The sequence below is a fragment of the Asterias amurensis genome, chromosome 3, assembly GCF_032118995.1.
Source record: "Asterias amurensis chromosome 3, ASM3211899v1".
Classification (NCBI taxonomy): Eukaryota; Metazoa; Echinodermata; class Asteroidea; order Forcipulatida; family Asteriidae; genus Asterias; species Asterias amurensis.
The window spans coordinates 18,179,386-18,204,253 of record NC_092650.1 but is presented as its reverse complement, the minus strand read 5'-3'; the positions used below and the strand labels follow the sequence as shown (position 1 = coordinate 18,204,253).

At 38.2% G+C, this 24,868-nt stretch overlaps 1 protein-coding gene across 9 annotated transcripts in view; it reads left to right on the top strand.

The window, feature by feature from the left end:
• Positions 1-24,868, top strand: part of LOC139934396 (b(0,+)-type amino acid transporter 1-like) — a 70,143-nt gene that overhangs the window by 30,932 nt on the left and 14,343 nt on the right. For 5 of the 9 annotated variants that reach the window (XM_071928609.1, XM_071928611.1, XM_071928607.1 and 2 more), the window contains 7 exons: positions 10,196-10,374; positions 10,997-11,144; positions 15,156-15,401; positions 17,813-17,938; positions 19,433-19,538; positions 20,452-20,496; positions 20,617-20,740. In XM_071928609.1, coding sequence (XP_071784710.1) covers positions 10,222-10,374; positions 10,997-11,144; positions 15,156-15,401; positions 17,813-17,938; positions 19,433-19,538; positions 20,452-20,496; positions 20,617-20,740 — 948 coding nt within the window. In that variant the 5' untranslated portion in view covers positions 10,196-10,221. Of the gene's footprint in view, positions 1-5,151; positions 5,598-10,195; positions 10,375-10,996; positions 11,145-13,959; positions 14,206-15,155; positions 15,402-17,812; positions 17,939-19,432; positions 19,539-20,451; positions 20,497-20,616; positions 20,741-23,936; positions 24,041-24,868 lie in introns of those variants that run through there. The other 4 variants (XM_071928614.1, XM_071928615.1, XM_071928612.1 and 1 more) reach the window with 4 other exon arrangements.

The following is a 24,868-nucleotide window of genomic DNA, read 5'->3' as shown; positions in this document are numbered from 1 at the left end:
TTCCCAAACCCAGCTCATAAAAAGTACACATTTATTTACTGTACAAGTTCTCCGATTGTCTGCTCTCATAAGGACACAGCGGACGCAGTTTCTGAAAATTTTGTGCAGACTCTTAATTCTTTAGTAAATAGTGGGGTGTTTGTAAAAAAAAAAAAAAATGCATTGTTGGTTTGGCTTTTGTCGGTGCACATTCATTCAAATCCAATGGGAGATTTGATGCATGATGGAAGCAAATTTCCTGATGGCATCGTTGTTTGACAGGGTTCATTGTGATGTAGATCTATGAATTTATTGCGCACTAAAAACTTACCGATTGTTACGGCAAGTCATTTTCTCGTCCAGACAGGATTGTTTATTAGATTTTAAAGCCATCAATGCGTAATGTAATTCACAATTTTTTTTTATGACGACATTTCTCGGGTCATTTATTTTTAGTTGAAGTAAAGGTTCTCTTCATTTTCAAGAGTTTTCTTTGCACTTAGGATTTTACATAAAGATATATCATTATGGCTGTTCTTTTTGTTCCAAAGGAGTTGGTTGCACAGTGAAAGCCGTTATAAAGAAGAAATTTTTATTATGTAAAAGGCATCTTCTAGATGTCTAGAAGAGAAAAGTAACACGACTCTGTAAACAATTTACATCACATCATTATGACTTGCTCGTATGGGTCCCCCAAAAGACTGTGAAGTTATTTCCAAACGACAAGCCATGGATCACAAAAGACATATAAAAGAAATTTTGAATGAGAAAAAGAGAGTTTTCTACACTGGGACAAAGGATGGACAAAAAGAGGTCCGAAAAAGACTGGTGACTGTATTTTTATGTGAGCAATAAGGCCAAAGAAATTTCCCTTGCAGGGACAATAAAGTTTTATTGTATTGTGTTGTATTGTATTGGAGTTTGAAAAGGCTTGGACGACAAGTTCAGAATGGATCTAAAAGGATCTTGGACTGTGCTGGGATCCTTTCTTGATTATGAATGTATGCCTGATTATAAAATGTATGTAAAGCATAATCAGTTTATTAGTGCATTTTTCATTTCATTTCATTTCATTTTATTATTTCATTTCAGTGCAGTCTTAAAGTACAATGAGAATCAAACAATGCATGCGGCTCGATCATGACAAATTGAGAAAGTCCATGGTTGACTAATCTACAGAATTTGTGGGTTGTAAATTATGTTACCTACCTTCACCAGCAACGTAATCAGATTGGAAAGCTAGTTACTGATAAGTTCACATGCAACTTACATTGTACTTAATGTTGTCATGGTTGTGCAGTCACTGCTTATATAGTTTCTTGCATCAGTTAAAGGAACATTACAGAAGTTGTAAGAAACAAAATTGTGAAGATCACAGATTTACATCAAACTTACACGGCCTCATGATGATGATTAGAAAACATCTCTCGAAATATTTCTGTCTGAAATGTCATATTTGATATTTGAATTTTTGCGTTTGGAGTTTATTGCTGAGTGAGCGTTTTATTCTTCTTTTTTTGCATCGATGTTATGCAAAATGTGTAATAAGTTTTTCACTATTTTCTTGTGACCCAGTTGGTTGATCGCTCTCAAACTTCTCCAGGTGTGTCAGTTTATGTATGTAGTGGATTACATTAAGTTTTACCCTACCAGCAAATGTTTTGCAGCAAAATCAATTCTGTAATGTTCCTTTAAAACCTTTCAACGTTTAAATCATTGCGGTACCTGCTACTTAGCACTGGTTGAAACTGCCTCTAGCCGCCGGGTTAGCTTGGTGGTCTAGTGGTAAGACATCTGCAAGGCTAAGTTTATGGTTTCAAATCCCACCTGTGTGATTTTTTTTCCAAGAACTCTGAAAAGTACTGAGTATACAGTTCTTAGCACACATTTATTTGGTAAAAAATGTATCTTTGTATACATGTCAGGTGTATGTAGGAACTTAACTTGGAATACAACCATGATTAAATTTCTCTTGGGATATGTCTGGGCTCAGAAAAGAGCCATTGTTGTCTCAACGTTTTAAACAATATATGCCAATCGTCTTCAAGAGAAATTCTTTGTATGTTAAATGCACTGTACACGTTTGGTAATTGTCAAAGACCAGTGTTCTTACTTAGTTTATCCTGTCATAACCATAAAATAACAAGCCTGTAAAATTTTGGCTCAATCGGTCATCAAAGTTGCGCGAAAATGTTGAAAGAAACAACACCCTTGTTGGACGAATTTGTGTGCTTTCAGATAGAATAAAAGACTTCTTCTAGATAGAAGTCTTTTATTATTTTGGTGAGAAATGACCTCTTTACTACTCTACTTCAGAGGGAGTCGTTTCCCACAATGTTATCAATAGCTCTCCCATGCTCATTACCAAGTCAGTGTTTGTGTTTTGAGTTATTACCAAACATGTACCTTCCCTTTAAGTAAAATTCAGTAAATGATACCGCCTGTTTAGAAAAAGCAGGCCAGAGACGCTCCTCATCCATTTGATGAACATTGTAATCAGCACCTGACATGTATTAAGTTCCTCTTATTGATACCTCACACCCACGTTCACTTATAATACAAAGTAGTAGCAGTGGTGGGATAAGGTTGATCAATGATGCGAACTCTCTGCCCATAATATGCAGACTGTGTTCTCTCAGGCGTGGCAGTAATCTTCCTTTCCATATGTCATAAAATAAAAAAATAAAATAAAAAAAAAATCTTCCCAAGCCCACTTTTCTAACACCACTTTTCTGAATGCCTGAATCCATTTTGATTCCCACTTTTCTTACACCCACACTCTTGATTGTTCTCCCTATTGACACCTGGTGACCAGTTAATCTTCCTACGGTTTTTCTTACATTCTGCACATTAACTGCACTTTTGGTAATGTTTATAGGGCCCTTTGGAAATTTTAAACTCGTATGATGAAATCCTTCTTTTTAGTTTTTCTCTTTGGTATAACATATGGAGCGCCCCCTTTGTGCATTTTAAGACATGTTACGGCACTTTTCCATGGAGTTCCTCTTTGTGTTTCCATGCCCCATATAAACCAGGAAGAAAGGATATCATCTTGAATACTTTCCAACAAAGAAATGTTTCTGGGGATCAGGTTGCCTCAGTGGTTTCTTTCCCTGTCTTTCACCTTTGTGGACCCAGGCTCAAATCTCACCTCTGTGTCTTGCTGATTGGGTTTTTCAGCCCACATCTAAAAAAGACATTTAATCTTCTCATTTTCATGCTCATCTTCTTATTGTCATAATTTGTGCTTTTGTATATTGTGTAATGAAATAAATAAGATTTTGTTCAACACACATACATGGTTGTTTTTTTTTAAGTCAAGGAACTTTTCAGTGCAAGCACCTTGAGCGTCTTTTTATATGGACTTTGGTGGTATATAACTTTATGTTATTATTATTTACGCTATTTTTGTCTGGATTTTCAATTGTAGTTAGCGTATTTCATGGGAAGAGTCTATTTCTTGTGGATAGATTTGAAGAATGTTTAGGTTAACCATGGCAGGAGGAAGATCAGAACATAGCGGCGGATAGATTTGGATGGATTTCAGACATGTGCGAGTCAGTGTTTCATAGATCAATCATAAGAATTTCTCCAGAAGAAACAAATTTCATCTCCTTCAAGGATGAGATGAAAGACAAAATTCAAACGGGATATGACTATTAGAAAGCTAATGATTCACCTTATATGGTGCATCGATCAAAACATTCGTAGACATGCTCGGATAACGCCAGGGGAAGGTCATGTTGTTGTGGAATGTCTGTCTTCTCAATCACCAGGAGAACATTTTTTGAACTTGTTCCAAGGAACATGGTAATTTAATACAGTGTGTGGTGGAGCGACTGTTTCTTCATTAAAGAGGGGGAACACATTTTTTGAAAGTGTTCCAAAACTATGGTTATTAAAGGCAGTGGACACTATTGGTAATTTTCCGCAAACTTGATTTCTAGACCTCAGAATTGGATTTTGATGTCCCGAAATCATGCATCTGAAAGCACACAACTTTGTGTGACAAGGGTGTTTTTTTTGTTCGTGTATGTACAATGTATCAGATCGTTGATGAAAAGTGATTCCAATTTAGAGCATTTGGCACGCAACCAAGATATTCAAATAATGTTATACTCCATACTTCCAACGAAGTGTATACAGAAGGAAATTTTAGCGCTGAAGGACTGTTATTAAAAAAAAATATTATACCAGTTCGAAGCAAAAGAGATACGGAATCAAAACACTAAAACATATGTGATTTTTCCGATTAAGGCTGTGTAAAAATGAAGGGGGTTTCCCCATGATGTTTACATGTCCCCGCTTTGAAAAACATTTCCTTTGCCAAGTTATGTTAAATGAATCATGGGCTGCACATTCTCCCCTCATCGCCACCTCACATCCCAATATATTTTTGAGTCAAAACAACAACAACAACTTATTTTGACAGTTCCTAGCTACAAGACCTTAGTGGTTTGCTGGTTTAGAGGAAATTATTTTTTACTTTTTACAGCTCTGGCCCAAAAGAAACTAAAAAATATAACATTTTCTGCAGCCGATTTCATAAAATGCTAGAGTAACCCATCCTTACTTAGGATGGGTTCAATGCGTCCTATGTATTTGGATACGGAACTGAACCCGTCCTTAGTCCTAAGATGAATCCTAAGTTAGGAAGAGTTTGGTGAAATCGACGGCTGGCATTCTTTGTTGAACTTAGCCAGAAATATAGAAACATAGGATGCATGTGTGTACAAATCAAACACTGTTGTCCGGTGTTATTTTTAAGCCTCGGGTACGCAAATGTATAACCTTCAAAACAAGTTTGCTAAAATTCTTGGCACCATTCCAAACTATGATGTCACACTCAAGTGGCAGTGTCTGTTCAGTGACCAATGGGACAAAAGACCACTGACCCCCCAACTCAGGAGAAGAAGAAAACAAAATCAATTTTTGCATTCAGGGAAGGAGAAGGGAGTTTGTACACCTTTTCAAGAGATGAACTGTTTGTTTAAACGTCCAACAGTACCAGTGGGTTGTGGCAGAGGCTTGCTAAACAGTGCATACCAGGCACTGGTATAATAATATGTAGCAAAGCCTATTGATCTCCGAAGAAGCTTTTAATGTAGGTGTTTGTATTGTACTTTCTCAAAGCCTTGTTGTGCCCCCCCCCCTTCACCCCAGGAGCCGTTACTTTTTGCCTTAGTGTTAATGACCAACCGTCTAGCCATTCTACCCAGGTAGATTTTAGGTACCCTTTTTATTCACGGTGGAAGGATTATGTGCACTTTATTCGGGTTGAAGTTGCAGTAAACCTGGTATTGTTATTAACTTGTTCAACGGATTTGATTTTCTAAAGACTTCAGCAGGCATTAAATTCAGCAGTAAAACCATGAGTTACTTTTGAAGGTCGGATTAACATTAATAGACTCCTGCAGTAAAGTGCTTTTGGGGATTCATGTTCCTGTTTGAGATGATATAAAATCGTAGAGTGCAACAGTTTCTTAGCAGTGTAGCTGGTGAAGTGTGTGTTGTGGTTGGTGAAAAGTGACTATACTCTGTCTTCAGAGATGCAAGGTCTGATCAGCAATTTTTGTCATCGAACATTTTGTCCCGGATTTAAATCGTGAAAAAAAAAGGTGAGTAAAGCAAATGGTAATGCGTAATGCTCTGGGGGTGACAATGTTGCTCTCAATAGTCAACAGAACTGTCTCCTATCTCCTAATGTAATAGTTGTAGCCTTGGGTTGTCATTGTACATTATTTTGACACCTATAACTATATACGATAATTGAAGGTGATGTACTTATGTATGCTTTTTATTGTAATGGTACTTCAGGCCAGGATACTTTGATCATGTAAGGAGCAAGGTTGTTTTGCCTTGGTGAAGGGAATCTTGTGAGAGAAATTTGGATATCAAAGGGCAGTAAGGCTTTGACAAGGGACATAGAGGCTTTGTACCTCCATTGCTTCTGCAGAGTATTGGGCCTTGGGCAGTGGACACTATTGGTAATTACTCAAAATAATTATTAGCATAAAACCTTACTTGGTAACGAGTAATGGGGAGAGGTTGATAGTTTAAACCACTAAGAGAAACAGCTCCCTCTGAAGTGACGTAGTTTTCGAGAACGAAGTATATTACCATGAATTTGATTTCGAGACCTCAGTTTTAGAATTTGAGGTCTCGAAATCAAGCATCAGAAAGCACACAACTTCGTGTGAAAAGGGTGTTTTCTTCTTTCATTAATATCTCGCAACCTCGATGACCGATTGAGTTCAAATTTACACAGGTTTGTTATTTTATGCATATGTTGAGATACAGCAAGTGAGACGACTGGTCTTTTGACAGTTACCAATAGTGTCCACTGTCTTTAAAGACATTGGACACTGTTATTGGTAATTGTCAAAGACCAGTCTTCTCACTTGCTTTATCTCAATGCATAAAAGAACAAACCTGTGAAAGTTTGAGCCCATCGGTCAACGAAGTTGTGAGATAATTATGAAAGAAAAAACACCCTTGTCCCACGAAGTTGTGTGCTTTCAGATGCCTGATTTCGAGAAAACTACTCCAATTCTGTTCAGAGGGAGCCATTTCTCACTATGTTTTATACTAGTTTACCAACCCCTCCCCATTTCTGGTTACCAAGTAGGTGTTTTTGCTGAAAATTATTTTGAGTAATTACCAATAGTGTCCACAGCCTTTAAGTCTGATTTCAGTTTTTAAGCCTCAGAAAAAAAGAAAAAAAAAATTGTGATTAAATAGCTGGAAAGTGAATTCAAGCCTCTACCGTACATGTAGGTCACCTCTTGTACTTGATTAAAATTGTCCTACTTTTTACGAAGGGCCAAATACCATGCCCACATTATACTATTGTAGCAGTCACACCGTTTGTTTGAATGTAAAAAGTGACAATCATTGTAACTGACAGTGAACAACTTTTTCGAACAGAAATCAAAGGTAAGTTAGTATGTGTAAACTTGGAAGCTTAAATCTCAGTTTCAAAAACTTACCTTGGCTCATAGACTGTATGACTATTTGAGAAGAAATAATGTTGCAGAAAACAGACAAACTTTGCTTTTCATGTTGAACTTGATTACATGTATCAAGTTTGAATGTACATGTATGTCATTGCTGCAGTTATTGTTTGGGAACAGAAGTCTGCTGAAGGGAACAATCCAGTGTTTATTGCCCGCTCGATTTCACCTTTCAAGTTTATCTGCATCTTTACTGTATAATTAGCCTGGTGTACATACACTTCATGCTAAGCGAATTACATAAAGCAACAATAAAGCTATTATCTCTGGTTTTAAACTTACACTGATTGTATTATTGAATACACGAGTTCTGTGAAAAAATCACAGACATACAAATCCCTGACCTGTGCAATTCTGTAGCAGTTTACCAGCTAGACAACCAAGATTGCCTGGTAGCTAGCTAGAGGCAATGCAAATCCTGTTTAATCTCGTTGGTGCTGTTTGCCAATCGTCACGCAGGGAAATCTGCTTCACTTTAACAATTTGCGGAAGGTATGAACTAGCCTTAATGCTTATGTAATCAGCATCAATCGAAGACAAGTGGAAATCTGTTCCAGCTGTTTTGCAACCAGTCTAAGTTTACAGCTCTGTTGGAGCTATCATGAATAAATAAGGATAGTTGTCTGTCATCAAAGAGTATAGAATTAATCTTTTTGGATTTTGAAAATCATCCTGTCGCCGGGGGCGCTTGATCAGGGTTGAAAAATGTGAACATTAATTTCAAAACTGGCTAGAACAATGAGGGGACCAGGTTGGCTCAGTGTTTTTTCCCTGCCTTTCACTTCCGAGAACCATGGAGGAAATTGTCTTCCTCCAAGGTGGAGCCAACCTCGCACAGGAGCCTTGCGTGTGGATTGGGATTTCAGTCCCTACCAGGACCCAATTTCATAGCACTGCTTATCGGTGAGCACATTTTTGTGCTTCCTGTAGCAATAAGGTGCAAGCGTATTTCACAGGTTAGCAAAAAAAATTGGGCGGTCATATTGCATGCTTAATGTAACTATGGATTTGCATTGTGACGTCAATTATTTTCTTGCAGATTAGCAATGCCTTTTCGTGCAGCAATGCCTTTTCTTGAAGTAAGCAATGCCTTTTCGTGTGCTTCCGGTTAGCAGCGCTATGAAATGGAAATCACATCGGCCGCTCAGCAGCGCTATGAAATTGGGCCCAGTTGGGATTTCCCCCATTTTGGGTATTCCTCCCACATCTGAAAACTGAACTATTCTTCCTGTGTCTTATACATGTACATCCTGTTATTGGATCTGATTGTGCTGTTGGATGTGGATCAAATGATTAAATAGTGAGCTCTTTTACATCCTGTCACATTCATTGCACATTAAAAGTGAATGTTAGTGATGATCAGGAAAAGGACTTTACAATATTACTCTGTTCTAGATGAAAAATAGTGCAAGTTGCTAAACCTGTTTCTAGGTCAACTTTCAGTTTCATAATTTTCTTTCTGCTGGATGTGTATATTGACAGTGCATTGAAAAATGAATAACAATTCAACAGAAACCAGTAATTCCTCTTTTCAGTCCCAGCAACATAAATAAATGTACACTTTCAAAATAGCTTAGTTAGATTGTTTCAACTCTCAAGCAAACTCAGTTGACAGAATTATTGACAGAGTATTACGCCCGTAGCTTCAATTTCCGTAGGACTCGTGAAAGCAACGAGTTAACAGCGCTCATCACAAACCGATGTAGGGGGAAAAATTAAAAACTTTCAATCTTGGCAAAACTACTCATTTGCTTCTTAGGGCAATCCTTGGCTCAGTGTTACCCTAAAAAGTCAGTGGACAAACTATGGTAAAATATAATCTTTTTCATCAAAAATCAGTGCATTCCTATCGTGCAGTAAATGATAATGCTGAATATTCAAGTCCCCAGAGAGCAGATGTTTGTTATGAATCTGGTTATGGTAATATTCAAGGTAACTTTTTGTTCCTGCATGTTGACTATCACGTGTATTTCTTTATAATTATTACCTTTGAAGCGTTTGTACATTATTGCTATTAAATCATCTAGCATACATATTTAATGGTTATACTCATTGTTATTTGTTTTCAACTGTATGCCTAACTGTTCTGTCGACATGACAATTAAATGTCCATTGTTGAATTGAGTTGAATTGAATGTTGGACTTCTGGAAGGGGTGGGGGAACCTGAGCAGTAACAATGTAGAGCCTCTATGCCTGTTTGAAAAATTTGTCACTTATCTTCCAAACGGTATTACATTGTATTGACCCATTTCACCTGACATTCATCATCAGAATAATCTTGAATGCGCCATATTGGTAGTCAATGTCAACGTGTGTTATCCAGTGAAGTGCGCATTTTTAGGTGACGTGGCGTTTACACGTAAACCTACTGACCACCAACATGGTGAGCGTGGCATCAGTCGCCGCGTGTGACGCGCGTGCAGGGGGGTCAATATGTGATATTGATTGCCCACCAACTCACACTGGAAATCCATCTTTGAGGGGACAAGGCCATTTTCATTTTGCAAAGGGCAATTCCGTTGTAAAATCTTAAAGTATGGGAAACTTTTGAAGGGGCACCAAGGCCAAGACCAGGGGCAATGGAGCCTATGGCCTGTGTGTAGTTCCAGGCCTGGTGATAAATGCTGAACTTTGGTTGAAAACTTAAAGGAACACGTTGCCTTGGATCGGTCGAGTTGGTCTTTGAAAAGCGTTTGTAACCGTTTTTTATAAAATGCATATGGGTAGAAAGATGTTGTAAAAGTAGAATACAATGATCCACACAAACATGCCTCGAAATTGCGTGGTTTTCCTTTTACCTCGTCGACTAACACGTCAGCCATTTATGGGGGTCAACATTTTGACTCCCATAAATGGCCGACCATGTTAGTTCGCACAGTAGAAGGAAAACCACGCAATTTCGAGGCAAACTTGTGTGGATCATTATATTCTACTTTTAAAACATCTTTCCGACCATATGCATTTTATAGAAAACGGTTACAAACGCTTTTGTTTTGACCAACTCGTCCGATCCAAGGCAACGTGTTCCTTTAAGCTTACGTTTAAGCAGTTGAAAGCTTAAACCAACTTAACAACAACTTTCAGTTTGCCAAAAAAAAAAAATTGTTTCTTACAATTTCAAATTCTACCAAGAGATAAAATAGATTTACAAAAATTACTGTTTCAAATTTTAAATCCTTGGATTTTTGTTTTGTTTTTTTAGAGTGAGAGAGAGAGTAGCAGTCAGTTATGGCTGAACTAAGGGAGAGGGAGAACAAGAAGAAGACCTATGCATTAGAACCGACGACCAATGGCGGGACTGAGCCGTTACAGAAGAAGGTCCCGCTGGATGGGGACGGGGTGTCGGTGGAGGGTGGCAAAGGAGTCAAACTCAAGAGACAGGTAACAAATATGATTTTCAATTTTTGTCATTTTACTAATACTAATTTGGGCTGAAACAAAGACAAATTTACTTAGATTATGATGAAAACGTGAGACTGCCAACATATGTAGGGCTAGCTCCATAATTGGACAAGTCTGGCAGTCTTGTGTTTTTTTACTTGAATTATAATAACAAAACACTCCATAGTCTTGAGGGTTTCCCTCCCGAATGTGAGACCTTTTGACGATCTGGATGTCGTACTTGGGACTCTGATGTTTGTGCCTGCAGGAAATACAACAAGCAAAAACTTGATCTCAAATCAAAGGGAAAGAGCGCTAAGAAGAGATGGCAGCCGTACCCATCTCCTTCCCCTTCTCATTTTAATTTATTTCCTATGCTGTAATTGTCCCGGCCCATTTTCTACCTTACGACCAGGTATTAGTTAAAAAGCAGGACAGTTGTTTTCAGAACTGAGAAGTCTCCCAAATTCCAAAAATCTACTCCGCGGTTTTAGAATATAAAGCAATACAAGTTCTCATCAAAAGAATGTAATCTACCTGGCAAGCACATGGCGATACACACATGGTGTTACTGCAAAACAAATGTATAATAAGGACAACTATGATTCAATTTGCCCTCCAGGTTGGACTCATCAGTGGTATCGCCCTGATTGTGGGAACCATGATTGGCTCAGGTATCTTTGTGTCACCCAAGGGAGTCCTGACCCAGACCGAGAGTGTTGGGATGAGTCTGATAGTCTGGTTGCTGTGTGGTCTTCTCTCTGTCATGGGTAAGCCAGGAAACAAGTAAAGGCCCATTCACACAGGCTCTGATAACGAGAACAAAAACGAGAACGATAGAAATGCACGCCCTTGATTGGTTGAAATGCTCTGCGCAGAAAACGCCCACGCTTATTCAACCAATCAAGGGCGTGCATTTTTATCGTTCTCGTTTTCGTTCTCGTTATGGGTGCCTGTGTGAACCTGCCTTTAGGCATTAGTTTGTTAAGGCTCTGTCGTCATCAAACCAGGAATGTGGTTGTAAATGGAATTATGAACTCTCACCAAGTTGCAGCACGCACGTGTACGCTTTCCTTAGATATAATACGGCGGGAGGCCGCGCACTCACAGTACCTTGTTGAGATTCGTAATACTATGTAAAGCCACTGGCCTACTTTGATTGTGACATCACAACCCCCTTGAAGGGGTGACTCAAAGAAAAACAAAAAAGGAAGTAATAAGTGTTTAATGAGCACTTGGGAAAACAAGGATGTGAAAGGTTGAAACTTCTTCAAAACGTTTAGAACCAAATTTATAATGTGATATGTGAAAATCTGATTTTGTTATCCAAACAAGATAATCAGTTCAGTCTTCACCAAATTCCATGTTGAGGAGATGTAATTTTGTTCGAGATAGTGGTTGCAATGTTTTTCCTGAAATGTAGTCAAAACTGATCATCAAGTCAAGTTGAAATTGTTATGACACATTACTAAAACCAACTTATTCTTTTAGTTTTAGTTCGGTTGTTGGGGTAATCTGTTACTAGTTTCTTTAATACTTGCACTGAAAGTTAAATATAGTTTGATTTGTATACTTCTTTTAACTTTCTTTGTTCATGTATTTTTTACTCTTCAGGCATATTCCTCTATACTTGTAAGGAGCCATTGTGAGTTTGATTTCAATGTCTGGTACACTGCCTTGTATGGTCAAAACTGAATGCTCAGTTTGAATTCCTCAGACTACACCCAGTAATGCTTACAGTATGTGACATGGTTAAGGGTAATTTTGTTTAGTTACATAATGGACGACAAACACCTACATACACGATTGTGAAATAAATATTCAGCTGACTAGGGCACCAGAGTTTGCTGGTCAGGGCTCATTTTCATGCCTCTGCTTGCCGCCAATTTCTGCATATTTTTTACGATCACAATTTTTTCGCTTACAAACAAGTGCCAAATTTCCCTGCTACCTGTGGAGTACACATAAGTACAAACCGAAATTCACTGGCTAACCCATAAAATATGCTTGACGCAAGCACAGATTCTTTGCTAAAGCAGTGCCAGGAAATCGGGACCTGGAGGTTGCAGTGCAAAAGCTTCCCTGAACTATGCGGCAAAGCAACACTGGATTTAGTCTGGGACCTTCAAATTGAGCATTCACTTGTGATCGAACAAGGCTATATACCAGATATCATGCAAGTCCAACTCACAAATGGTTGAATTACAAAGACCCTTGCTTTTTAATCTGTTACTAACACCTACTTCCAATAACACCTTTTGGTTTCCTCGATGTGTGATTCTTCTGAACGTCGGTTTCCTGCGTGTGTGATTCTTCTGAACATCAAGGTGCTTTGTGTTACGCTGAGCTAGGAACCATCATGACCAAATCAGGAGGAGATTACATCTACCTCAAGGACACGTTCGGAAGTCTCATTGGATTCTTATTTGCCTGGATCTCAGTCCTGGTCTTAAGGACCTCCTCGCTGGCCATTATTGCTCTGTCGTTCGGCACGTATGCCGTCACGTCCTTTTTTGAGTCGGAGTGCCCTCCCTCTCCTTTGTTAGTTAAACTGATGGCCGCTGTCTGTATAAGTGAGTATGGAGACTGTTGTCTGATTGGCCGTCTGTATATAACACACTGCCTGATTGGTCGACCATGATGAACAGCCTGATTGATCATCCATTACACGCTTTTTGATTGGTGAAGCTTGGTCCAATCGCTTCCGTTATTCAGAAGATCATCTTATCCCGGTTGCAATCACAACTGGTTTCATTGAAGCTAAACATGTCTTCATTTCCAAGCAGCTTTGGCATGAACATTTTTTTGCGCAAAATTGTTTAAAATTTCAAATTCTCAAAATTTGCTATCATAAGTTTCATTGAATATTTATACATTCTCAATTATCCATTTTCATCAAGATAAAAGTGTAATAAAAAAAATATGACAAAAAAACAAACATTCTGACGCTGAGATAAATAAATGTTACAACCTACATGTACGTAGCAAAAGTTGTTTGCTCTGGGTACCCTGGAGAAACTTGTTGGTTCTGGATTTTCTTGGTTTGTTCTGCTTCAATCCGGTTTGATCTGGTTACTACAGTGATGAAGGATCTCTACTCCGTTTAGTTTGATCTGGATTGTCCTTGATGGATTTATATTTTTCTGGTTCTTTGGTGTGTCTTCTATAAGAACATGTATGATCTGATTTTCTACACCATTTTTGGATAAGTACTTGTCACGTCATGGGTTTTTTTCTGATTTACTCTGGAGTTTTCTGGGTGTTTTTTGGCTGGCGCTCATAAAAGTGCAGTGAAGGATCTCCATTGAACTTCTCCAAAATCACTACGATCGTCCTCAGGAACAATGTGCATAGTATGCAAAGCACACAGACATGACAGAAGAGTTGAACTGGGTCTGGTATGATCTGGTATGATCTGGTTTGGTCTGGTTTGGTTTGGTCTGGTTTGATCCAGTTTGTCCCTGTACAAAAAGGGAGTTATACATTTTAATACTAAAGACCACATCCAAGGTAAACAACTTGAGAATGCAGCTTCTATTCTTCAAATGTCATTTTCAATTTAATTATTTTCAAATTTTTTCCAAGGTGCGCTAAGCTACGCTGAATTGGGGACCATTATCCCCAAATCGGGCGGGGAATATTATTACTTGAAAGATACTTTTGGGAACCCTTTTGGGTTCCTATTCGCCTGGGTGTCGATCCTCATGATCAAGCCATCGTCGTTGGCGATCATTGCTCTGAGTTTTGCCGAGTATGTCACTGAGCCTTTCTTTGGAGCCGAGTGTGAGAAGCCTATTACAACCGTCAAGCTGATGGCGGCCATCTGTATCAGTGAGTAGTTCAACACGAAGTGCTGCGATTGGTCAGCTTTGTGGCTGTCGGAGTTTCTCATTGGTCCAATCACAGAGATCATCATCCAACCATCAGTCCGGTTTTCTGTAGCACAACTAACCCATGTAGTTTTGGACTTAAGTCTCATCTCTTCTAATCCTAAATCGTTAAATATTGTTCTCAACCTATGAAGATCTCCCCCCCCCCCCCATTGGTAATTTTTCTCATTTTCAGTTGCAGATTTTGATCAGATTTCACACTTTTGTTTTTTGTTTCTTAGAGTGTACACAATGGGTGAATTGGCACATTTCATTTCCTCACAGAATGGTTTGAAATGCATGGTAAAAATGATGCAACAAATTGGTGCTTCAAATATTTGTAATGTACATGTACAAACATTGTAACTTTCATCAATTTGGGGGTTTTAAGTTTTTCAGGCAAAATGTCCAGAAAAAAACCTGAAAGAAACAAAAATTTATGACAAACATGAAAAACATTGGAAAATTTTGTGTCAAGACTTTTTTCATTTTACCTTTTGGATGAGAGAAAGAAGGGCAAATCTTACTGCCGTTTGCTATGGGCATTATCGTACAGGTAATAATGAATATTCACGTTACACACGATAGCATTGCCAGGCAGATACAAATGCCTATTCAACCCAAATGTGTACCTCTAAAATTCAATTTCAAGATCCTCTGGTATCCGGGTGCCATCTTCCTCCGTCACAATATAGACCTTTTCACAAATACCCATTGCGCAAGCACCAACTGTTAAACGAGGTGCATTCTGGGATAGCTAGGGATCAAAATTGATCCCTAGCTATCCCAGAACGCACCTAATTCCACGCGCCTTTTGCATGTGCCTGAGTATTTGTGGTAAGGTTTATAACATTGATTTCATTTCCATTGTCACACATTATCACTGTCATTGTCATCCATTGTCCCTCACAGGAGCTCTTTGCTACGCTGAGCTGGGCACCATGGTGCCCAAATCAGGGGCGGAGTACGCCTACCTCATGGCCGCAGTGGGACCCATTCCTGCGTACCTGTTCGCCTGGACATCCACCATCGTCATCAAACCATCCAGTCTGTCCATTATCGCGCTCAGCTTTGGGGCGTACGTGTCCGAGCCGTTCTTTGATAGCGATTGCGGGCCACCGGTTGCGGCAGTCAAGTTATTTGCAATTTTAGCAATCTGTAAGTAGTGGTGTTACGGTAAAGATGGCTTGCAGTGAATTCACTATGAATTGAGTTGACAGAAGTCACATTGATGAGTTCAGAATGCATGTGCATGAAGTGGTGCTTTTATAAGTTCTAGCTTTTGTCCTTAGTGTTTCTGCAGATCCTTGAAAAGTATTACAAAGTCTTAAATTGAACTATCAAAGTTTAAGGTCTTCACCCAAAGGCATTTGAAAGTATTAAATTCAGTTATTTGAGGTCTTTAAAAAAAAAGGGAGAATGAAATAGCAAATTCAATTCAATTTCAATTTAAAATTATATTTATTTCCATACTTTATGAAGAAAGAGTACAAACAATGTTTTTTAAGGAACAAACAAAGCTATTTAATGAGTGAATGAGGCAGAGTAAGTTGATTACATTTTTTTTTCAAAAGGAGAGGCTCAATACAAAAGGTTACTAGTCATTTCCTTCTTGGAATTGCAACCCATGGGGGTTGAATGGTCTGGTGGCACCTAACCCACAGTTTCTGCCTGCTCTCAGTCAGACGAACAGTCTACTTAGAAGGCCAGACGGGATTAGATTAATTCTACAAATGCTTCATGTCACTCCTACCATGGCAATGGAGATACTTCTCAAAACAATTGCGCATCAATTTTTGCGTATTATTGCATAGTCATTATTTATCACGCAACATCGCTTAGTCATTTTATTATGTACATGTACATAGTCATTGTTTCGACACCTCTTTGCATCATTCAACAAATTTCACAAACTCATTTCAAAAGAGCCCATAAAAAATGTGGTAGTCTAGTCTCATGGTTCAAAATCACATTTGCAAAAGTTGTCATTATTATTTGTATTTTAAAATTTATTCCATTGGACATCCCTTTGTCATGTTTGTATCATAAAGACTAGTAGGGCAAGATATGAACCCCCCCCCCTCCTTAAGCTGTCATGATAGGGTTTTTTTTTCAAAATATTGTCTTTTTAAACAAAATCACTTATTGAAGAAAGATAATTGTTTAGAAGGCCTGATTTCAAGCAGGCCATGGGGGCTAGGGCCTCTGTTGCCCCTGGTCTTGACCTATATGGCCCCCTTCAAAAGGTTCCCCAAGTGCCCTTTGCAAAATGAAAATGGCCTTGCCATTTCAAAATGTCCAAAGCTGAAATTCCAGGCCTGCGGTTGTAGGGAAAAACCATTTACAAACGCATGACAGTTGTTGTACCAACCCTTTTTTAGAATGAACTTTAGCGTGTGGGTCATGATCCATTTTTCAACCATCCTCTGTGTCTTTTTATCCAGAAGGACTTTTTGAACAAATGATGATTGGTAGAGAGAAAAAAAAACATTTTTACAAATGCAATACAGTGTTGTACCATCCCTTTAAACATGTTAAAAGAATGAACTAAGAGTGAGGGTTCATGATTCCCTTCCATCACTGAGCACTCCACCAATCCACCGTTGAGTGAGATGCAAAGCAGTGTGTATGAAATGTTGCCTTCTAAAGCCGCAATTAGTGCCCTGTTGAATGGTATTCATTGATGAAGCAATCTGCTCTTATAAATGGCATTCTTCATTTCAAGGGGATGCTTGCCTGGGGAATTCTAAAAGGCACTTTCTTGTTGAACTTTGGCCTTTCACTTTGACCTCTCACCTTTGACTCGTTTGAGAGTTGAAATCGTGCAAGCAAAGCTTGCAAAGGACATCAGTGCACCGGGCCTCAGAATTGTTGGCGTTATGCAGAAATGAAGTTGTTAGAGGGAGTTTAATGAAAGTGTTGGACGCTCATTCATTCTGGAAAGTTGGATTGGTACAGCACCTTTAGGCCGTTGATGATGCACATTCTTATACAACATTTACTTTAAGCAACATCAAGGCAGACTCAACATAAACATCATTTGATTGATGATATCATTAATGCCTTAAAGGGGTGGTACAACATTAGTTTTCCCCAAAAAAATTATGCAGTCGTAGTATCCACTCTTTAAGTAAAAAACAAAACATAAACGCAAACACCATTTTATTCCAAACACCTTTTTAGTTTATGAGAGAAGAATGGGTAATAACAGAAACATGGTTTTCTATGTTATTATATTCAAGGCATTTTCTTTGACTACACTGCCGTTGTTTTTCTTTCTTGCCCTTCTAACTGTCACTTTATTGGGGGATAAAAGTTCAGATATTTTATTTAGCAATGGCAATTTATGTTTGAATTTGTTTGACCCATTTTTTGTAAAATTTCATCTTTTGAATAATTAAGTCTTATTAGGAGTTTTATGGGGAAGTCTTTCCAATTTGCAGTTGTTGTCCAGACATTGAACCCCATGCCTCTTTGTCCATCGTTACTCCAAAGCATCAATAACCTTGATTGTATTTTAATTTCTTTCTTCTGTCCCCCCACCCCATTGTCTTACTCTCAAACAACAGTACTCATTGTCTTCATCAACTGCGCCAGCGTCAAGTGGGCGACAGCAGTGCAGAATTTCTTCACTGCGGCCAAGCTCATAGCCTTGGTGATCATCATCATTGTTGGTTTCATTAAGCTCTTTCAAGGTCAGTGATTATAAAATTGTGATTATTTGGTTGACTTTACTGTTGACATTTGCAGCGATTTAATGTTCTTAACATGTGCTTTGCTCACAGAATGAGAGAAAAGTCTGGTTTTGTATTTCTAATGTTTACATAATTAAGAGAGGTTTGCAGGAACAGCGTGTGAACATGTTTACATAAATTATTAGCATTTCTGTATGGCACACCTGAACGAAGTTATTGACAAAATAGGGAAACTGCCAACATACATGTAGGGCTAGAAAGCTCAGTTGGCAGAGCGTCAGCACGTCAAACCAGAGGTCAAATTTGTCATTGGTTGGAATCCCGCTCTTTTCAGGGGCAATTGAAAACAAGTCTTGTCACCCATCAAATCTCAGTATCTTTAAGGTTTGCCTCTGGCGCCCTCTCTTGATGAGCAACCTGACTGCGCCACAGGAGGGCAGTACATTAAAAGACCATAGTCTTTGATGAGCTTCTTATGTTATTTTTTACAGCTTTGTATACCCTTTACAAAACGATGTTGTTATTTATTATTTCTTTCTGGTACTAAATCAAGGGATCCTCATACGTGTGGTTGTTGCACTTGGCCGTTATCATAACCTTGAAGGGCATTTCTAAGGTACCACTAGACTTGGGTGCTTACCTTTACAGAGTAGCAAATAGAAACTACCGATTAGAAACTATTTAACACTTCAACTTTGTATCAGTAGTCAAAGGAAGTACGATAAACTGCTTTGTGCGCCTTTTTCAGCTCCATAGCTGAGGTGTGATGAAGAATGCATATTGACCCCTTGGCCTCACATTAGAGTTTGACGCTTTGCCCTTGAAGACAGTACAGTCCCCAAAATCCTCAGTCTGTTGGGAATAGCCGTGCCTTATCACATTCATACAATGCTGGATCAACCTTAAAGAGTCGCACACACTGCCCTGTTGATTGGCAATTGTGAAGTTTCCAAAGGGCTCTGAGTGAGTTGGGGGGGGGGGGGCGGGCTCCCCTGCCTCCCTATCCCTGGTTGTGCCACCTAAAACAAACTCTTCCACTGATTTGGATTGACATAATATTAGAGCAATTTTATCATTAAAGACACTGGACACTATTGGTAATTGTCAAAGGTCAGTCTTCTCACTTCGTGTATCTCAACAAATGCATAAAATAACAAACCTGTGAAAACTTGAGCTCAATCACAATAATAAAAACAAAATAAAAAAAACCTTGTCACACGAAGTTGTGTGCGTTTAACTGGTTGATTTCAAGATCTCAAATTCAAAATCTGAGCTTTCTAAATCTAATTCATGGAAAATCAGAGGGAGCCGTTTCTCACAATGCTTTATACCATCAACATCTCCCCACTACTCGTCACCAAGTAAGGTTTTATGCTAATAATTTATTTTGAGTAATTACCAATAGTCTCCACTGCCTTAAGTGATGAAAATCGTTTACTCTAACCTTTATTGGTATCAGTTTTTTATGCTGTTTTGTTATTTGTTTTTTGATAGGAAATATACAATATTTGACTCCGAGCACTGCTTTTGCGGGGTCTTCAGGAAACGTCTTTGCTTATGGCATTGCTTTCTATCAGGGTCTGTGGGCATACGACGGCTGGTAAGAAACGCTTCTTCTCAATCATTCACAAATGAGAACCAAAACGAAACATTTAAAAGTTCTAATTTTACTTGCATTGTCTGCTGCATCGAAGTGTATTACTGTTTGGTTAATGGTTCTTCTTATATTCCTCCTTCTTGGGACTCCTTTAAGTTGTTAGTACATGTTGTAACGTTTTGTTAGCCCAAATAAAAAAAATACCAGTTGATTGTCCCGGCCTGCATCCTTTTTTGATAGATACTTTACTATAATTGCTTCTCTTCACCCAGGGGTATAAGTGGGTACCTGCGAGGGTAGAGGTTGATATTGTGAATGAAAAGCTTTTGGAGCGCCACGGCAGCTCGGGGCTGTATACTCCCTAATGGGAGCTGAGAAAGATTAAAGGGATGTTTATTGGCCCAATGACCAGGGGACTAATGTAAAGCGCATTGTTACGGTTTATTGTGAAATGCGCTATATAAGAGTTTGTTATTATTATTAAAACAATATTAGTGAATGCCTACCAGTAAATCTTTTTAGTGTTATCCGACCCTGTTAGTGTTAGTGTTAACACAGGTCCTCATGCAACTAATAGGTATAAATAAGTTTGCGTTTGATTCGAACTGAAGAATTGGTGGCCTGTTTGATTTGAAATACTTAGTGGCCATCTTGAAAAAAAATAGTAAATAGTAAGGCCCTCATCCTCCTCTTTTTAGAAAAATCCGCACGATTAACTGGTATTTTTTGTTATTTGGCCTTAAAGGGGTTCATTAAATCTTGTTTCCGTTTACAGTTGTCTTATATTTATTGCATGTTTATTAGTTCTTGGTTTACATTTTGTATCTGAAAAGAGCCTATAGAGTCTATGTAGGCAGATTTTTGAGCTGTATAAATACTAACAAATTTTTCAATTACCCTTTTTCGTCGGTTTCAGGAACCAGCTGAACTACATTACAGAAGAACTGATCAACCCATACCGGTGAGTACCAGTTAAAAATAAGCTTGCACAATTTTTGACACAATTAAAAAAAAAAATGTAAACCAAATGGATTTAATGTTCTTTTTTTAAATTATGAATTGATTTTCATTTATTTTGCAGGAATCTGCCGTTGGCAATTATTATCGGCATACCGTTGGTGACAGGGTTATACATATTGGTTAACATCGCGTATTTTACCGTCATGTCACCTGAGGAACTACTGCAGTCTGGTGCAGTAGCTGTGGTAGGACGATTGCAATGTCTCTCTCTCCTTTCCCATTGTCGATGTCTGTTTGTTTGTTTATTTGTGATTACAAGATAGATATTCTGTGGTAACCTTTAGGTAGACTCTGTCTGAACTTGTGGGGTGTTTTGACATTGTGCCCCGTGCACCCCACTATGTTTTGCTAGAGGAGGGATTAAAGAAAAGGGACCAGAGATTACACCTTGGGAAAACCCACAATGCCGCTCTAATAAACACGCCTGTTTGTCTGTTTATCTGTTTGTCTACTTCTCTGTTAATCTGTACTCCATTTGTCTGTTTCTCTGCTTGTATGTTTGTCTGTTGATAAAAACTGCAACAACAAAAAACATTGGGGTGGGGTTTATTAAGTAGAAATGATGTTGGCAGTGAGGAAAATATCAAAATCCGACCAACTAGTTGAATATCTTTGTGAATCATTTCCTGGAAACAAGAACATCGGTCATTTATTTTCATGGCCTGCTACATGTATGGAAAATTAGGGGAATGGAAAGTGTTTGCTTTAAAACAATGCTTTTGTTGATTTAAAATGTCCATTGTTGCTGCTGGCTACTCCAAATAAATGTCACTTTTTTTTTCTCCGATTACTGGGTGGGAGTAAAGACAGTTGTGATGTTTCTTTGTTAGCCACGTCTGCCAACAACATGTTTACTCTTGGGGTTTTTTAAGCAATTTAATTATCTTTCAAGTCAATTTTATTGTTGTTTCTTTGTTCTTGTTCTCAGTGTTGATGATTTTTTATATTTTTTAATTAGCGATCTGGGGAAATGTCCTTAAATTTTTGTTTTTATTTGTTTTAACGTCCCAACTCTGTCTCTATACTCTATGCATGTATCATGTCTACATGACTCCATTGCCTGATTAGCAAGTGCTACCACACTGACTGAGCCATCTCAATCATTCTATGCCTGGATCAACAACAAACTTGTTAACTTTGATCACTGTCTTTTGTCCAAACAATTCTTGTTTTATTTTCCTGATTTTTAAAATTGGCAAATCATGCTACTCAAGAATCATTTTACTTTGTGACACCGTTGTCTTATTTAATAATGAAACAAACAGGGATTTTGAGTTCCAGGATGTTAACCAAGTCAGTTTATAACCATTCCCTCGAGCAGCTTTAATTCATTGGTAGTGAAAATCAAGCTTTCCCATTGGTTGTTTGGTTCATTGGAAGTGAAAATCAAGCTTTTCCATTGGCTGGTCAAGTCAATGGTAGTGAAAACGAAGCTCCTCATTGGCTGATTGATTCAATGGTAGTGAAAACCAAGCTTCTCATTGGCTGATTAATTCAATGGTAGTGAAAACCAAGCTTCTCAATGGCTGATTGATTCAATGGTAGTGAAAATCAAGCTTTCCCATTGGCTGATCAATTCAATGGTAGTGAAAACCAAGCTTCTCATTAGCTGATTGATTCAATGGTAGTGAAAATCAAGCTTTTCTGAGGGCTAATTGATTGGTTATTTATGAAACTGACCTGCTCATTGGTTAACCCAAAGCGCTGCAGCTCCTTCATCTGGAACCCTGCTCAAATCTGTAATCATAGCACTGAATTTGACCCAGGGACCAGCCTCTCAACTTTGGTCTTTTAAGCCGGCCAAACAAATAGCTGCAGTTTGATGGAGAGCTTTAAATTCCGGTTAGGCTATTTTTAGTTTTGCATCATTCCACCGCGTGATGCTAAAGATCAAACCCACAGTTTTCTAATTTGTTTGTTGTTTTGAAGTTTGTCCTGTCCTCTTTATAAAATTGCATGTGAGTTTCATTTGCACTATTTGTCCGTCTCAAGAAACTTGTATTATTGTTTTAACTTGAGTTTATGTTAATTCCTGATGATTGAACTTCCTAGCGATACTTACTGTTTTGTTGCTTTGAAAAGCATCAATTATTAAACAGCTTTCATAATGAAACATATACCGCCATTAACAAGCAAGAGAAAGCCAATTCTTTTGGAAGACAATTTGGAAGACCGCACTGCTTTTAGCTCAAAACTTTTACTGGACTTGAAAAAAAAAAAAAAAAAAAATGTTCCAGTCCCTGAACCACATTGAGAAAAAAAAAACTAGTTACGCAAATTATTTCACAATAAAGCCAATATCATTATTTGTTTCTTCTTTTTGAAAAAGCACTAATTAGTTTCTCTCAATTTTCCTAATGAGTTATACTTTGATATTCAGTAGAGTTGAAAGGTACTCATTGGACTCAAAATTCAAAAATAAATTCAACAAAACTTTGATAAATAAAAATGATTTGAGGTATTTGCATTCAAAAACGCAAGACTGGCAAATTTGTTCGGTCGTAGGTTTACTGGCACAACACTAAAAACCTGTTACTGCTTAGCAAGATTGTCTTTTGAGCTAAGCAGCTCCATTAGACTGGACCCCGTTCATCTTTTTCCAACAGCACATACATTTATATCTTCTTCGGTCTGTGGTCAAACTAATTTTGAGAGAAGCGGATATACCGGTACTGTTCATTTGATCATTGGTTGACTGGGGTTAGTTAAACATTGCTCACTTTGGATAGGAAATATAAAGCCAGGCAGACATTCTTATTCATCCTTCTCTATTCTGATTTCTAATTGGTTTGACCTTCGAACGATCAGCATTGGTAACCCTTTACACTTGACCCTCTTTGGCCAGTTTTTGGATGTGCTCAAGTTATTTATTAAAACGACTTGTTAGCTTCTCATAAACTGTTTCATATTCATACACCACTACAAATGTTACATTGGGTTACATTTATATCTAATTTGTTACCGCCCCACAAGGTTTTGGATGGGGAAAAAATTAAAGTTTCCATTTCATATTATATTTCTTGCATTGGTCACAAGTGACAGATTTTAGATACAAATAACTTGACATATTTAGGACAACACAACAAATATTCTACCAAGTAGTTTTCCTCAATATTAGAAGAAAAAAAAACTTCATGGTTTGTTCTTATTCTATGAACAACCTCAATGTTAGATTTTTTAGTTTCAGAACTTCCCCAAGTGAGCAATGTCCAATTTCAAATTCATCACACAAATTCCATATAAATCTTTTCCCTAAGTTTTCTTATCTATCGCCTGACTCTCCTAATATTTTCCCTTATTTCCTCATATCTTGTTTTTATTTCCCCCCTCCTCTGCCACATCTCTGGATCACCCTTTGCATGGTGGTCTCTCCCTTTGTAGACCTTTGCCAACAGAACTCTGGGCGTTATGGCGTGGATCATGCCAGTTGCTGTTGCGTTTTCCACATTCGGTGCCGCCAATGGCACCTGTTTTACAGCAGGAAGGTACACACAGTACACTTGGCTTTTTTATCAGACATGAAACGGTCACTGTCATTAATACCATCTCACTTGACGTTGCAAGGCCCCCTTTGAGGGCAGATTTCCTTGTCATTTTTGATGAATTTACAAGAACAAAAAATTCAAATCATTCACTTCAGGTTTGCCATACGCACACTCCAGTATCTAAATATTTCATTTTGTTCATTGTTACATTTTCTGTGGTGAGTAATGTCCCTGCCACCATTCATCAGATGTTGGAAATTGTGAAGTACATCATTCCATATCAAGTGTTCATACTGCTGGTGATGAGTAAAACAGTTTATAATTTTTTATTTTTTTTTTGTAATCATCATGTGATTTTTTTCAAAGAAGTTTCAATAACTTTCCATCAGCACCCTTAAGAGAGAAGGTGTTTTCATGACAACGGCTGTTTGATGTCCTTTTGCTTCCCTTCCCCACCCAAACCAGTTTGGATGTTTCCTAACAAGCGTCTCGCCGTTTTGGTGTGTCACAGGTTGAGTCATTTTGATTGCACCACTGCTGTTTCATGTCATGTTTTTGCATCCAGATTCATTGCATGATTTTTTGGTTTTCACATTTACTCATGCTTTTCGTAACCCTTTCCACTAACACTGGGGCACCCCGGGCTTTATTAAACATCAATTTGGTATCCATGTTGTGTGTAGTGTACTATGCAGACTGAGCTGATGGTCACAATGCATTGAATCTTTACATCAGTTTCAAAAGATTTAAACGAAGACAAAATCTAAATTCTTTTTGAGATTGATAAAACTATCTCGGTGATGAGCCGCAGTTTCTCACGGTAAATTT